Here is a 16,917-nt window from a genome sequence, read left to right as displayed (position 1 = left end):
TTTGTCTGATTCTGACTGTAGGGGATTTACAGTCTTAGCAAATGTTTTTATGGTTACCAAGGAAACATTTAAACATTACCTTACAATATGGGATACAGATATCATAAATAGGAAAAATACACGCAGCATCCTACGAGCATTCCATAAAGTCTAAATCTGTTCTTATGACTCTACTATCTATTTTAATAATACTTACACAAGGTGAGCCAGCCTGGTTTCCGGCTATGCATTTGTCAGTGTTCAGTGCTGCCTAGGGGCCTTGGCATGAGCTGGCATCCGGTCTGCACCATTGTTCCTTCTCAGATATAAACTTGATCATGCTCAAACTATAAACAGGTGCTGATTCAACCCTGAGGTAAACTTTCTTGCTAGAGCCTATGGTATTGCCAACTTCACAAACTGTTACAACTGAAACAAACTACTGATAACTGTTTAAGTTTCATGAACTGAAAATTATGTGAAATATCACAAAAATACAAGGGAGAAAATATTGAGTAAAGTAACAGAAAACAACTTAATTCACTAGTCTATCATCACTATGGGTCACAGCAAGAGCCCCAGCAGTGAACTTTTTGAGTCCCGCTAAAACAGGGGTTCTCAGGACAAATTTTTGGTGGCCTCAGAGTGCAGCCACCGACTCTTACTGGTGGCCATGCTCACACTCTTCCCTAAAATACTTAATTAGCTTTAGGAAAAACAAATAAATATGCACATATACACGTCCAAATCAGCGTAATGTATTTATTGCTAGCTAGTAAGTCCATTGTGAAAAGTGATATTAACGAACATACAAATATCACTTTTCACAGAAGACTTAATCAGCCCTGGCAAGCCTGGGGGAAAATTAAGCCCTGGATGGGGGCCCAGGGGAGGCATCGAGGGGCTAGAGCCGGAGCCCAGGGCCTGCTGCCGAGCAGCTGGAGCCCGGGACTGGAGCCCGAAACCCTGTGACCAGAGCCCACCACCCCAGGGCTGAACCCCAAGGCCTGAGTCCCACGGCCCCTGGGAAGGTGGGGAACTCACTGGGTGCCTGCTCTTCCAGCGTTGTGCCTCAGGTGTCTCCCAAGGGGGGCAGGGCCCAACTCCTGCTGGCAGCCCCAGAAATCAACACCAAGGAGGGGCATCCAGGAGCAACAGGGAGTGGCCAGTACTTTGCCCCCAGCCCGGGAGGCTGTGACCACAAGAAAAATCCCTGGTGGCCACATGAGGCCACGGTGGCCGCATTTGAGAAACGCTACGCGAACACAATATGTATTGGAGCGTACAGAAATAATGGACAAACGCAATGAAGTTAATGCCCTGCTTAATCCGGATTGTCAACTACAGCCATTGTAGCCTCCTCCTGTGAGACTCATGATACTTGTTTTTCTGAGAGCTCCGGCTCCTGGAAGCCCAGGATTATACAGGTTTCAGAGTAGCAGCCGTGTTAGTCTGTATTCGCAAAAAGAAAAGGAGGACTTGTGGCACCTTAGAGACTCACCAATTTATTTGAGAAAGCTTATGCTCAAATAAATTGGTGAGTCTCTAAGGTGCCACAAGTCCTCCTTTTCTTTTCACGATTATACAAGAATCTCAACTTTCACTTAAAAACAAGTTTCTAGACCTCATGGTGAGGGAGAAATCTTGACATTTTAAGCATTTATTCTTCTGGGTGGAGTTTTAAAAAAGCACCTGCGGGGTTTAGGGGCCTAAATCAGTGGGGCGTGTGCTCCTAAGGCCCTTGGGTGCCGCTGAAACCCTCTCCCCTTAGCTGCCGTATGCCGGCGGGCTCGCGCCCCACCTCTGTATCTGCCGTCGCGGGGCGCCCGGTAACCCTCAGCGGCCGCCTCGCCGCGCGGGGGGCGCTGGGCTTTTCCCTGCGGGGCCGCGGCTCTGTCCGCTCCCCGAGGCCGGAGCCGCCCGCCCGGGGCAGCGACAGCCCGGCCCGCGCCCAGGGACACGCACCTTGCCCCGGCGGCCCGCGCGGGACCCCCCGCTCCGGGGGCGCGGGAAGGGCCCGGTCCTGCGGCTCGGACTGGGCGCCGCCCCCCCGGCTGGGTGTGCGGGCCCCGCGCCGCCTCAGCCCCGGCCCCGGCCTGTCCCCGCGCCAGCCCGGCCGCGGCTCCCCAGGCGCCCGCCGCCCCCCGCGGCTCGGGCGGCCGGGGCTCGGGGCAGGGCCGTGGGCGCATGCGCGCAGGGGAGCCGCGGCCGCCGGCTCGCACAGGCCCAGACGCCGGGGACAGGCTCCGTCCCGGCTCGCGGGGAAGTTGGGCGGCCGCCGCCGGCAGCCGCAGCTCCGCTGGGCGCGGGGGAGGCGCCGCTCCGGCTCCGGCCGCCGGGGCCGGGCGAGCGGGGCGGGCGCTGGGCGATGGACGCCGGCGCTGGCGGGGTAAGGGACCGGAGCCGGGCGCGCTGCCCGCCGGCGCTGGCGGGGTAAGGGACCGGAGCCGGGCGCGCTGCCGGCGGGCGGAGCGTCGCCTCCCGCGGCGGGCCACAGGCTGGGGGGCGGGGGGACGCGGCTCGGGGCCGCGAGCGCCCCCGGCCCGCCCCAGCCAGGCGGAGAGCCGGGAGCCCGGGCGCCGGCTCGGGCGCTCCCCGCCGGCGGAGCGGGAGTCCCGCCGCGCTCCGGAGCGGGCTGGGGGGAGCCGGCGAGGCTGCGCTTCGCAGGCGGTTTCCGAGGCGCCGGCCTCGCCGCCGGGACAGTCTCCTCGAGTCCTCGGCCGCCCGCCGCGACGCTCCTAATGACCCCGTGACACGCCAGAGACCCCCCGCCCGGGCAAGGGTGCCTGGGGGCCAGCGGGGTCGAGATGAGGCGGGAAAGCGGGGTCAGGTCCGCGGTAGCAGTCCGTGTTCTGCAGGGGAGCCTCTCCCCCAAAGAAAAGAAACCCCCCCACCCCCACCTCCACCTCCACCCCGGTATTTTTCTTTGATCATCTTGAGTTTAGCTAGCAGGGACGTTCGTGTGTTGCTAGACATTGAAACTTCCCGGACTTCCCCTCTGCCTTGTGCTGCTGGGGTCGCATCAGGTGTCTTCATCTGACGCTCTGGCTAGGCAGCAAGCAGTGTCCTCAGACTCCACCGTCTTGCATTACATCTGTTGTCGTGGGCAAGGCAGAGACTTGGGCTGAGTCAACAACTTGCTCATCCCTGTCTCCTAGCCCCAAAAGGACGCATGTCACTGTCAACAGTTAGCATAACCCCCCCACAGGATGCCTGCTGGACAGGGTTGCTTTGTCTGAGATAAAGTATGGCTGAAACGGTGTGGGAGAGCAACTGATAACTGCTCTTACAGTAACTTCAGCCATAGCCTAATGGTCCTTTATGCAAAGTGGATAACAATGCAATCCCTATTTTATGAACGAATTGGGGACTGAGGGTTTCATAAAATCAAAAAGTTCATACAAGTGACCACTTCAAAATGACGGTAGGTATGGTGCATACGTTGCAGTATGGTGCACGGCATTGCTTTTTTTCCTTCTTGTGCTTCAAATAGCTGAAAAGTGATTTCCAGTGCACTGAAGGCATCAGAATGTGCAGGGATGTCAACTTGTTCTTCATCAACATCACTTCCATTATGTGACTTTTTTCCCTGTCAAGGCAACATGGTCCATATAACGAGTTGTTCATAAGGCCGGCGTTTGTAAAATTAAGATTCTGCTGCAAAATGTAGAGAAAAATGTAAAACGGTGTATTAACTAAGTTGTCATTCACAAACCTGTCCACTTTCTCAGTAGCTGATTATGATCACTTCAGTCATTTGAGCGGTATTTGTTTAGCTAGTGTTGTGGAAAGAAACCGCTTCCTATTTGAAATGCTATTTCATCACTTAGTGAAACTATGGCGCAGATCCTGAGATGGTGTATTTCAGTGGAGCTGTGCTAGTTTGCACCAGCTAAGAACCTGCCCTAGTTGCACTGAAATACACCATTGATTAACAGCATCTGAGGAACTGGCTACATATACACAGTTGCACTTTGTTGGGGCTTCTTTCTTTCTGGCATCACTTACCTTTTCATATAGATTCAGAAGCCATGTCTCCTGCATTATTCATATGGCCCAAATCCTTTCCTCTATGCAGTGCCTGAGGAAATGGGCTCTATTAGGATTTCTAATGGGTCTGTCACCATAGGGTTGAGGGCTTGGTGCTAGGTAGTCCCAGGAAAATTGGGAAAGAGGGAATCAAAAGCCTATGGAGTGGCTTACTACTGCAGTCGATGGCTCTGCCGTGGCTGGGCCATCTCTGTGTATGTCTGGTGGATTGCATGATAGGACTTCGATTTCCAGTCTTGATATAGGGATTTTTTTGATAGATTTGTGGGAACTAGCATCACACATGACTTCACTAACTGTAGTTAAGGGACCCAGTTGTTCCATTTGCATGTACACAAACTGGGTTCTTACCAGGCACCTATCGCTAATATCTAGGTGCCTGCAAATTGGAGACAATAGAGCAAGGAGCCCAGCAAGTAAATTAGATTTCTCCTTCCTTTCCAAGAGGTTGCTGGGTGAGGGAAGAGTACAAGCTTTTCATTTGTTGCTCTTGTGGCTAAAAAAAATGGGTTTGCACCTAGCTCTGAATGCTGAGGTGTGTGGTCATTCCTACCTCCTCTGGAAAGGAGTGCCATATTTTTGGGCTAGTTGCTAGGAAAGCAACTCTTGAGGAATAAGGATGCAATACCTGAGTAAGAGGGGCTCTCTTACATAGCATGGGCCAGTGCAATGTAGGATCTTCAAGATGAGTGCTCTTGATAATCCCATATTACGAGAAGTGCAATGGAGTGATGTACTGTTGGCAGCTAGGGTTGCTGCCAGGGTCTGGATCTTTAAGGTCAATGTGCTTATTCCCAAGCACAGGGAGTTGCAGTGGTCAGCCTGGAAGCCACAAAGGTGTGAATCACACCTGGCCAGGCCAGGTCTGATGGTGCAGGATGCAGCTGCCCTTTCACCAATGGAGGGAAGGCACTTTGGCAGCCCTGGCTGATGAGGTGAGATCAGTACAGGTTACTGTTTGAATGGGAAAAAGCTTCCAGCTCTATAAAAGGGTACGGGACCGGAGAGCCAGTGATGGGTTTTAAGCTGAGCGTGCATGGTTATGGAGTAGTATTGATGGTCAGGAGTAGGCCAAGTTGATGGTAAAGGGGAGTTAAAGGCCATCCCGTGCATAACTGACTACATGTTAGGGCCCTGACTGGAGGGGTACCTGAATGGCTCCCAGCTCTGGAGGCTGTGTGCTGCTAGGTTGGTGAACTGAGGATCAGTGGGAGGTAGTGGCGTGGTATCTAGCTGACTACCGAGGTCTTGAGTTGACATTGCCTCACGAGTCCATCAGCAGAAGACTTACACAAGTTAAGAGCGAAGATGCTATTTGTACTCTGCTAATATGTGGCTACAAAACCAAGTAATCAGAATGTATAAACACCATCTGATTAGGGGATTAAGTGATCAGGCATGCATATCCGGTCTCTGGGACATTTGACCTGGTTTCTCAGGAAAGTTACATTGATGAATCAGATATCTAACGGAATATCTAATCTGATCTGGTAATGAACATGGTTCTCTCCTTCCTTTTTACTATCAAATGCACAGCTGAAGCGTTGGCTTATCTTCAGATAACAGCAGCTCATAAATACGTCATTGAGGTAATAATTGTATCTCTCCACACTGAACAACAAATGCCAGAATTAATAGCAAGAGTCTCTTAGGCTCAGGATATGGTTTTATTCTAGTTAACAGAAAGAACCTCCAGGTTTCTTTATTCAAGTGACTATTTCCAAAACCAGCCAGGACGCTGCTTTGGAAACTCTTTTTTAGAGTCACAAAATACCAGGTTAGTTTCAGATCTGTTTTCCGCAAGCCCCGGTTGATTGGCATTGATTATATTACCCTCATGTTGCATGGTCTTTCACTGGCTGCCATGAACCTGGGCTTCCCAAACTGCACAGAGGCCCTGGGGAGCGAGGATTATCAGAGTCATGGAGACAGGTGAACTCTAGCCAAAAGGGCCTGCACTATTGTGATCTTTCCAAATATTACACTGTGGTGCTGGCTGTTCCACTCCTGACTCCGATAACTCCTCCTGGGGTGCTGGAAGCTCTCTTGTATCTGGCTGGTCTGTTGTGCACAGGGTTGCGCTCGTCTCTGGGGCTCTGCTTTTGCTCCTTACAGGGGCAGTCCACATAGAGGAAGACCCAACTGCTCTGCTACCTCCTCAGATGCTAGCGGTTGCCAAGGCCCAAGCTCTGTCCTGGGGTATTATGCTAGTGACCCTTCTGCGTTCTCTGTTTGTCTGGCGTTCACCTGCTGGTCCCTGCCCCCAAGAAGAAAAGGAAGATGTCCCAAAAGGACAAAAATACCTTCTTCCTTCCTGGGGGAAGTGGCCTTCTTGAGCGGGGAGACTTCCTCCCCAGGGCCAGATTAATGCATAGGCAGCCTAGGCACATGCCAAGGGCCCAGTTTAGGGGGGAGGGCAACCCCAGCAGGGATGCAACATCTGTGCACCAGGTTGCAATGCCACTCACTCAAATTTGGCCTCGCCCCCATCGTGATGGAGGGGTGGCAGGGCCCAACCTGAGTGGGCAGTGGGGTGGCCAGTGCTGCTCCTCCACTCTGCTGCTGTGGGGCCAGCTCCTGCACCAGCACCTGAACCAGACGACCAGCCGGAGCTTCGCCGCCCCAGGCATGGGATGGGGAGCTGCAATCGTGCCGGCACAGGGAAGCTGGCCAGGAGGGGGGCGTCAGAGAGCCCTGGGGATGGACCGGAGGGGGGCAGTATATATGCAGTGGGAGCCAGTTGCTGACTGATCTGGGGAGGAGGGGGGTTAACTAAGCAACAACTGTGTACGTGTGCTTAGGGCCCAGCGATGGGCTGATCTGGCCCTGTTCCTTATCCTTGGATAGCTCTGTATGTGAATCTGGCTGTAATAGTGGCAGTGGGATATTTGAGTCTGAGAAGGGACACTGTCTAATGTTCAGTAACTCAGCATCAATCTGATTAACGTCCCTTTGAAGATGGTTGCACACAGGTGGCTTTCATTGTAAATACTAGACCAGTGTTTTCTGGCCAAGGTAGTCAAATGTGGGGCTTTAAGTCTGTGGGTCGATGTCTAGATAAGTGGCCTGACTCTTAAAAGTGCAAACACAGGAGCTTCCACTGGGGGACCTGGTGAGGGCTTGGTACTCTGGGAAATCAGGTCATCCACTTAGATACCTAAAGACTGATTCAGCAGCCTAGCTTCATATTTAAACAAAATAAATAAATCTTCTCCTTAGACACCTTAAAGGCCTCTGTGTCTTTTAAAAATGCACTGCTCTGCCATTAAGGGTAAAACATCAGGGTAAACCATGTACAGGTGCACTGCACTGAAGTATCACTAAGGACCAGTATTAAGGGCCTAATGCACCACTGAAGCCTTAGTGAGAATTCTTTGCATTGGAGTGAATTTTAATGGATAAGAACTGCATACACAAATGCCTAGGGAACTTTCATGTGAACCTACACTGAGACATTAAAAAAAAAAAAGTAGCAAATTATGTTACTTCATGCAGCCCTCCAGCTGCTAAATGAGAATAGCGGGTCTATGTGACATGGGAGAGAGCCATGTGTGCACTTTCAAATAGCTTTATGTGTTTAGCAAGCCCAAGCATGACATGCAGCAGAAATGGAGTTGGTGAGTAGGTGGGACCTCGCTGCCACAAGGCTAAGAGCTTAATATGATTTAATATGTCATAACTTGCTTATGAGGCAAGCTTCTTCCTAACCTCCAGCTGAGGGAGTTGGCTTATGCCCTGAAGTATGAGGATTTATATCACTTGCAAACTTGTATTTATTTTTTAATCCTTACTAATGCAGCTCGGAATGTTCCCTGTAAATGTCCAGGCTTCTTCTGAATGCTGCTAAGCTCTTGGCTTCTGAGACCGTGTGACTTCAATGGGCTTTGGATCAGCCCCAAAGATAGTGGCAAAATTGGGAACACAAATCAGAAATCTTAACTTTGTGCTTGATCCAGCAGTTACAGCTGGGCCCTTTACTGCAGCACGGTCTTTCTTTGGAGACAAACGTAATGGCAGCTACCACTCCATGGTGTTAAAACTGCACTACTTCTGGCCAAGATGTTTAAAAATGGGTGCGTGAAGTTAAGGTCCTAAGGGCCTGAACCTCATTTACAGTAAAGCCCCTTTATAATGCCAAAGCAGTATAAAAGAGGTCTGAAAGTCAGGATATATTACAGTGTAAATAATAGGGCTGTCAAGCGATTAAAAAAATTAATCACAATTAATTGCGTGTTTAAACAATAATAGAATACCATTTATTTAAATATTTTTGGATGTTTTCTACATTTTCAAATATATTGATTTCAATTACAACAGATTACAAAGTGTACAGTGCTCACTTTGTATTTATTTTTTATTACAAATATTTTCACAGTAGAAAAACAAAATAAATAGTATTTTTCAATTAATCTAATACAAGTACTATAGTGCAACCTCTTTATCATGAAAGTTGAACTTACAGTATGTACAAAAAAAACTGCATTCAAAAATAAAACAATGTAAAACTTCAGAGCCTACAAGGAGATAATGCTGCCCGCTTCTTGTTTACAATGTCACCTGAAAGTGAGAACAGGAGTTCTCATGGCACTGATGTACCCGGCGTCTCAAGATATTTATGTGCCAGCTGCGCTAAAGATTCATATGTCCTTTCATACTTCAACCACTATTCCAGAGGACATGCGTCCACGCTGATGATGGGTTTTGCTCAATAACGATCCAGAGCAGAGCAGACCAACGTATATTCATTTTCATCATCTGAGTCAGATGCCACCAGCAGGTTGATTTTCTTTTTTTTGGTGGTTCAGATTCTGTAGTTTCCTCATCAGAGTGTTGCTCTTTTAAGACTTCTGAAAGCATGCGCCACACCCCGTTCCGATCAGATTTTGGAAGGCACTTCAGATTCTTAATCCTTGGGTTGAGTGCTGTAGCTATTTTTAGAAATCTCATATTGGTACATTCTTTGTGTTTTTTGTCAAATCTGCTGTGAAAGTGTTCTTAAAACGAACAACGTGTGCTGAGTCATCATCCAAGACTGCTATAACATGAAATGTAGGGCAGAATGTGGGTAAAACAGGACAGGAGACATACAGTTCTCCCCCAAAGAGTTCAGTCACAAATTTAATTAACACATTATTTTTTTAATGAGCATGATCAGCATGTCCTCTGGAATGGTGGCCAAAGTATGATGGGGCATATGAATCTTTAGCACATCTGGCATGTAAATATCTTGTGACGCCAGCTACAGAAGTGCCATGCGAATGCCTGTTCTCACTTTCAGGTGATGTTGTAAATAAGAAGCAGGCAGCATTATCTCCTGTAAAGGTAAAAAACTTGTTTGTCTTAGTGATTGGCTGAACAAGAAGTAAGACTGAGTGGACTTGTAGGCTCGAAAGTTTTACATTGTTTTGGTTTTGAGTGCAGTTGTGTAATAAAAAAAATCTATATTTGTAAGTTACACTTTCATAATAAAGAGATTGCACTATGGTACTTGTATGAGGTGAATTGAAAAATACTAATTCTTTATCATTTTTACAGTGCAAATATTTGTAATCAAAAATAATAATATAAAGTGAGCAGTGTACACTTTGTATATAGTGTTGTAATAGAAATCAGTATATTTGAAAATGTAGAAAAACATCCAAAATATTTAAATAAATGGTATTCTATTATTGTTTAACAGTGCAATTAATCGTGATTAATTTTTTTGAGTTAATAGTGTGAGTTAACTGCGACTAATCGACAGTCCTAGTAAATAAGAATTGTGGCCCAAGTCCATACTTAGGCACCTGAGTAAGTGGCCATGTTGTTTCCAAGAATGTTGCGCACTCTGCTGTTTTTGTTAGGTGTCTGACGGAAGATTTCAGTATAATTCCACAGTATGCATCCGATGAAGTGAGCTGTAGCTCACGAAAGCTTATGCTCAAATAAATTGGTTAGTCTCTAAGGTGCCACAAGTCCTCCTTTTCTTTTTGTGAATACAGACTAACACGGCTTTACTCTGAAAAGTGTAATTTTAGGCACCCATTTTTATAAGTCTTAGCCTATGAATTAAAATGACAGGGATTTTTGACTCTTGTTGGATAAATGGTTAGGGTGTAGTGAACTGGAACTAGAATTTCTTTCCTGACAGTATGGCACAATTTGATATTGTTCCCCTGTATGGGTAGGATCCCATCTAACTCCTTAGGGTAGTGAAGAGCGAATATGCTGGTTTAAAGACGTTGACTTTCATCACTTAGTGTTCTCCTGGCACCTGTTGCTCATGCGGCACCTGTTACACTTTTAGAAAGTCAAACCAGGTACATGCAGTTTTTCTCTACACATGAAGAGGCCTCCTTTGTGCACATGCCACAACTGTACATTGAGAAGCATGTCTAATCAAAGTAGCTTCCTTATGAAGAATGCATAACTTGTTCAGTCATTTGGACAAATCTTTTGTTGTACATTGTTGTAGCTGGGTGTAGTATGCAGCTGACTTGATTGGGCAACTTCAGGAGGTTCACGGTTAATAGCTATTCTGATGGATCAGGTCTGCTAAAATGCTTCCCTCTTGAGACCCTTGTTCTTTTTACTGTCCAAATACTCATGACTCTCTGTGTAGGATTTTATACACCAACCATCAAAATGCTGGGCCAAATTCCGCAAAGCTGGTTCAGAAGAAGAAAGTTAGGGATGGGGGAGGAGAGGAATGGCCAGAAAAGCCTGCAGTAACTGTTTTGGAATGTGGAGTGAGATGCTCATCTGCCCATCCATCCATTGCAGAAAACATCATGGCTGAAATCCTGAACCTGCTGAAGTCGTCCATTGACTTTAGTGGGGCCAGGATTCCACCCGAAAGGACATCTCTATCTCTAGATTCTGTGGTCCTTATCATGAAGTTTGGGATGCTAAGTCTTTCATGAGCCTTAGTGGGTACCACCCACCTTTAGCAAGCTGTAATCCTGCATGTTCAGTAGATTTCAACACTAACTTCTCCTCCACAAAACAAGGCCTTATTTTAATATGGAGTAAATTTTGAACTCTCTTAGTCATACCTTTTCTTAGTGTGCAGCTTTTATGCCTGTCTTCCAGGCTGTAATGCTCCCAAAGTGGAAAGATGATTTGGGAGCAAAACTTACTTATCAGTATTCTTTATAGTTGATCATTTCGCTCTTCCCCCATTGCTTATAATTCTGTTACATGCACAATCACATATGACAGAAGAAATCCAGTGCCCAAAATTTACGACAAAGAAATATTGCCTAGTACAGAAGGTACTATTTAGTCAGTGTTGCAGAATTCATCTTGAAAAACTTGTGTGTCCTCCTCGATTGGGAGAATGGTAATTTTTAATGAAGGTTTTAATGTTGGATGCCTTTCAGTATTTGTCCCTACAGCGACATGGGACCCGGTTTTCAAACCTGGGTGCCTAAAGCTATATGCATAGGCCAAGGTCCTTTGAAAGTGGTCACTGACTTGCTGAGTATCCACCCTGTTAACTAAGCCCCTTTAAGGTGCTGCAAGTTGGGGCCCCAAAATCACTGCTCACTCCTGAAAATCTTGGCCGTAAGACTTAGAGATGGACTTCTCAAAAGTGCTTAGCCTTGGCCCGACGCTGCTCTCATTGACTTCAGAGGCCGTGCTAAGTGATTTTGAAAATCCCTAGTCTGATGACATGCTGAATCATTCACTATTAACATTCCACGTTTTAAGTGAAAGACTAACCCTGTTTTTTGTTTTGACTCTACAGGCAGAAGCTTTTGTTTGGGTTAATGATGCACTGGCTCATTCCCAGAGTGTTGCCAAGGCCAAATATGAATTTCTGTTCTGTGGGACAGAAACAGAGAAACCTTCAGAAACGGGTAAGTGCTTTTTCCACCGCTTGAAGGACAGACAGAACCTGATTCTCAGTTACATTAAAGCTACCTTACAGTGCACTGCTTAAAAGTGCATGTTGATGCAATTTGCAGTGTAAAGGAGCCTTGCTCTAAATGAGAATTGTACCCCTTGTATCAGCACTGATGTGACTGCAATCCTGTAGCATGTAGCACTGCCTTCCTCTCTGTTTCAATGGGGACACTGCCACGTGACTGTAAAAGTTCTGGGCCAGGCACGTTCAGTATTTCTCCAGGAGTTTGTACAGTAAGTCTCACAGCTCCTATTTCTGCCAGCTGTGCACTGTGAGTAATTTTAGCCACGCTTTCTAACACTGTATGAATCAAATCATTGCCAATTCTTTTGATATTCACTGCATGTACACTTAAAGTGTTTCTGGATGATTCTATATCTGTAGCTACAATTACCTAAGATTTAATTTAGATATTCTAGGCTAAACACTCAAGCTAAACTTTTTTCTCTGTTTGTATTGGAAAAAACTCCACTCACCATTTTATTTTCTGGATGCAGCAGCAAGAAGTAATGTCTCGGGGTCAGCCCCATTTCTTCCTCCTGTTCTGTAGTAAGGACATTCGCCTCCTCCCACAGCTAGCCCTGGGCCAAGCAGAGTAAAGAACTGCAGTGGAGATGCCCATTTCTCTCCGTTCTTGTTTGGATTACTACAAATCCTTGCCTTTATTTCAGGAGTGGGAGGCAGTCTAGTCTGAGGAGATGCTACTCCTTGCATCTTGGTAAATTTAAACCTTCCAGATTATGGGCTATCTTTACTATGCCATTTTTAATTAAAAAGAGGAGTCTCTTATACCAAAATTGTGCAAGAATCTGTTCAGAAGCAGATTTTGAAGTGGGCAGAAAAACTAAATGAACAGAATTAAAGTCCAGATGATGAGTAATTTCTCCAAGGCTCTTGTTGAGTTTTATCAGGAAATCCAGCATGCCTAATTTTTTAACTTGTTTATTTAGGAAATGTAAACAACTTTACAGATCATCACCAAACATGTTAACAAAGTACAACATGATTCATTACAAACTCATCTCTTGTTTAGAGTATCATTAGGCAACAGCACAGTTGTAATGCATGTTCAGTGTTTCTGGGAACATCTTAAACCTGAAAATTCTGTCTTTACTAACTAACAACCCAAAGCAAGTCCTCATACGTGCTACCATTTAAAGAAATTTGTCAAATGCAATGACTTTTGTGGGCAAATGTATTGAATAAATACTTACTAACTAGCCAGGTATCTATTTGTCCTCTGTCTGCTGGGCGGTGTACGTGCTTGATGTGTTCACTCTTCCATCACATCACCAATTTCCAGTATTTCTCAGAGCCATTCCTCACTCCTGCCAACCCTGTTGCCAGTGAGAAAGTACCAGTTGTCTAGGAGCTATTAATAAATTAAAGATTTGTTCTTGGTAATCTGTTTAAGGGAGTGGTTTAAAAGGAATATGTGGTAATAAATGTTCAACAATTGCACCCTAATACTATTTAATAATTGAACATGTCCACCATATAGGCACTTCTTCCCCATAATTTCATCAACATCTTTCCCACCCTTTGTGTGTGTCTGTATTTTAACCTTTCTAGTTTAAGGTACCATTCAAACAATATCTCAAAGAAACTCTTATTTTAGTACAATTTGGGGTTGCCCGTCCACACCTCAGTCCAAAACCAAAACCCACTCCTCTGGAAGACAGTCTATCCAAATCTATTCCCTCTTATCATACATGGACTCATTCTTCTTAGCAAAGTTGTTGGCAAAAGCCAAGTATAAACTAGTTAATTCTTTGTTTCCTTTTAGTCCAGAAGCCATCTCTCCTATTCAGTTTTACTTCTTTTCTTATAAATCAAATTCTCTAAAAATGTTGTGAGATCACACTGTCTGACCTGAAGGTACTGGTACCGTGGGAAAGTGGACCAGCTGTGTCAAGAAAAGATACCAGGAAACAACTGGCTAATTTCATGTATTCCATGGCTCTCGCAATCTTTATCCTGGGAGAAAAATGGACCAGAGTGCTTCTTAGTTGAAGTGTGTGTGTGTGTAGGGGGTGTGTGTCACAGATGGAAAATAATTTTACCTTTAGCTTTCTCAGTCTCAAATACAGCCTTGAGAAAGCATGGGTATAAACTTACAGAGACTACTGACCAACTGGGAAGGCAGCGTTTGTCTGGCTTTCTGTTTAACCAAGCACCACTTTTGGGGTCAGTTGGGAAGAGGCTCTGGGCCTGGAAGACCCTCTCCTCTACCATATTGAAAGCCTTTTAAAAATTGCAGGACAAACTTGCATGCTATTTCCTCAGTTTTTGAAAACTTGGACATGCCAGACTAGTATGAAATTACACACAAGCAAGGGTTGATGTACTAGAAAAGGGGGGAGAAAAGCAGATGTTATTAAAGTAAACGAAGACAGCTTCTTAGCCATATGTTGCTAATAACTTTCAGAAACAAAGCCAAACTTAGTTTGACTTGAGATGGGCATTCCATTCATTCGTCTTTTGCTTGTCTTGTTAAAATGTGGGAAAATGTTTGAGTTTCTGTATGGCTTAATCACTTCAGCACCCAATTCCAGGTCGTGTCTCCCAGGAACTTCACAGAATACATGTGAAGTCTCCCAACCACTCCAAGTCTGTTGTTTTGTTGGGTGGTAAAAAGCAGCTCCTTTTTCCTGAGCCAATCAGAAAAGGGCGATTGCCCTGAAGAAGAGGGAGAGGTTGAGGTGATTAGCTGTGAGAAAGAGGTGTGGCTGTCCAGAAGTTTAACAAAATGGCCGATTCTGTTTAGAGAAATTGACAGTAAGTGGAATAAGCTTCAGCATGTTTTGCCACAGCTGTGAAAATGGGCACTAGCCAAAGGCCTGAAGGACAAAGCAGACTGTAGGCAAGTGGTATCTTACCCAGTCCTATTGAAACACGCAAACGTGCGCTTATAAAGTTGTCAGAAAAAAACCAAAATTTCTCCTCCCTGTCTTGTTTAAAGCTAATAAAGTCTAAGTCTTGTCAGAGGGCTCTTTCCAAGAGGCTTTAAAAACACAACTTGAAAAAACTTCACCAGAGCTCAATACCTGCCCAAGGCTGTCCCATCCCTCCCCTCCACCCATGTATTTCGCAGCGCAGGGAGCTGTCTGGGAAATAGGGGGTGAGTGGATAGACATGCTGTAGGGAGCAAAAAGGAGTTTACCTCCTCAGGGTATCCTGCAGGAGGCAATCCCACTTATCCTCCTGCTGCCTTGGTGCTTTCCTTACCCAAATCCCATCCCTTCGGCTTCTCAAAACTTTTCAAAAGCAAAACTAAACATGACTATAGAAGACATTTCCTGAGTCTACTCACTAATTGAAAAATCACTTATTTACGCGGATTTGGAAACCTCAAATATGTAAGTATTTATGGAAATCAGATAGCTATTGGTTAAATATTCTTCTCTCTTACATTTAGGCACACCCCTTTGTAGTTTCAATGTATTTTTTAAAATAAAATTAAAAAAGAAAAAATCCAGATAACTCCATGTGAAGGTAGAAGGTACATCTCAGCAAGTTGAGGGTAAAAAAAAAATCCCTACAAAATATTTGTTTTTTAAAAGAAATGAGAGAGCCAGGAAATTCATTATTAAAGTGAAGTTGGACAAGAAACCAAAATGTTTGGTATGGAAATACAGTTAGGGCACCTGAATAACCTTTATTCTGACCCAGTGTTGATTCTTTGAGGGCGGTAACTCTGACAGCCATATCCCAATGAACAGTCTAAACTTACCAGTGATCAAACATCTTAGAATGCTTTCCTCGTAACTGTTTGGTTGTCATGCAAATTCTGGCTGCCCTTACAGCCACAGGAAAATACTTGCTTTACAAATTCCTGATGAGCCAATTCACCGTTCAAGGGGCCGTTATCCTCTGGGCTACATTAAGATGCCGTGTGCTACCAATTACACAAGAATCAAGAGGCCTCTATTTCTACACCTACAAGCCTCCCGAGCCTCAGTCGTGGCAATGACAACGGAACGCTTACTATGTTAACGTATGCTCATGTTATGTGACAGATTATGTGGCACTCCAGCTATTGTTTGTACAAGCTCAAACCCTTCTGTAGCCTGAGGCTGTCAACTTGTGGCAAAAGATTCTGGTTGCCTTATGCAAAGAAAATATCAGAATACTTTACTCACACACTTGACTAAGCATTGTGCTTGTCTCACTAATCTTTTTGCCTCCCTCTGCTCTCTTCCTCTACCCCACTTGCCTGACTGCCCTTCTCTACATCATTTCCTCTTTCTTCCTGCCTCCATTCCTCTCAACAGATAAACCTCCCCTTCCCATCTCCCCATCTCTACCTTCCGCATCCTCCTTCCGTCATGTTTCCCTGAACCTTTGTTCTCCCTATATCCCTTCCTTATCGCCAAATTCCCTGCCATCCTGTCCCTTAGGTTCCACATGTTCCCTCACCTACATTCCTACCATGGCTCTCCTCTCCGTACCTTTCTCCTGTTTCCTCTGGACTGCCCCCTTCATCTAAAAACCCAGTCATCTCTCACTCTTTCCACTCTCAAGGCAATTCCGGACACCTGGATTTCTTTCTCTGAGGTTTCCCTCTGCAGCTGTGCTCTCTTGCTGAGCCCCCAAACTACTTTTTGTAAGAGGCCAAAGCAGAGATTGTTCTTTATGTATAAGTGGTTAATTGGAATGAACAGAAAACATGAGGCAAAATATATGGAATGTGGAATTAGGATTACAAACCTGCCCAAATTAAATGGGATTCAAATGCAAAATTTTTAAAAGGGTGAAATTCAAGCCTCCATCTGTAAATTCATCATTTTGTCAGACGTATTTGAATCCACAGGTTGTGAATGGAATTTCAGCTAGTTACCCCACTGCAATACCAGATATATTAAAGAGTAGCAAGAGTTCTGAAACTTTAGTGTGGGACCGTGCCTTACATTGTCTCATAGTTAACCCGTGGAACTCATTGTCACAAGATGCAGTGTGGCAAAGAGCTTAGTAAGGAAAAGGATATTCATAGCTACATT

The 16,917-nt window shown here is 45.5% G+C and overlaps 1 protein-coding gene across 2 annotated transcripts in view; it reads left to right on the top strand.

Annotated features, from left to right (window-relative positions):
- Nucleotides 1-2,217: 2,217 nt before the first annotated feature.
- PSD3 (pleckstrin and Sec7 domain containing 3) overlaps nucleotides 2,218-16,917 on the top strand; it is a 141,228-nt gene continuing 126,528 nt past the window's right edge. The window contains exons 1-2 of one of the 2 annotated variants that reach the window (XM_037902320.2): nucleotides 2,218-2,368; nucleotides 11,759-11,870. In XM_037902320.2, the coding sequence (XP_037758248.1) occupies nucleotides 2,348-2,368; nucleotides 11,759-11,870 (133 nt within the window). In that variant the 5' untranslated portion in view covers nucleotides 2,218-2,347. Of the gene's footprint in view, nucleotides 2,413-11,758; nucleotides 11,871-16,917 lie in introns of both variants that reach the window. The other variant, XM_043546931.1, reaches the window with a different exon arrangement.

This window comes from Chelonia mydas, chromosome 5 (genome assembly GCF_015237465.2).
Source record: "Chelonia mydas isolate rCheMyd1 chromosome 5, rCheMyd1.pri.v2, whole genome shotgun sequence".
Taxonomy (NCBI): domain Eukaryota; kingdom Metazoa; phylum Chordata; order Testudines; family Cheloniidae; genus Chelonia; species Chelonia mydas.
The sequence above is the reverse complement of the archived record's forward strand: the minus strand, read 5'-3'. Positions and strand labels throughout refer to the sequence as shown.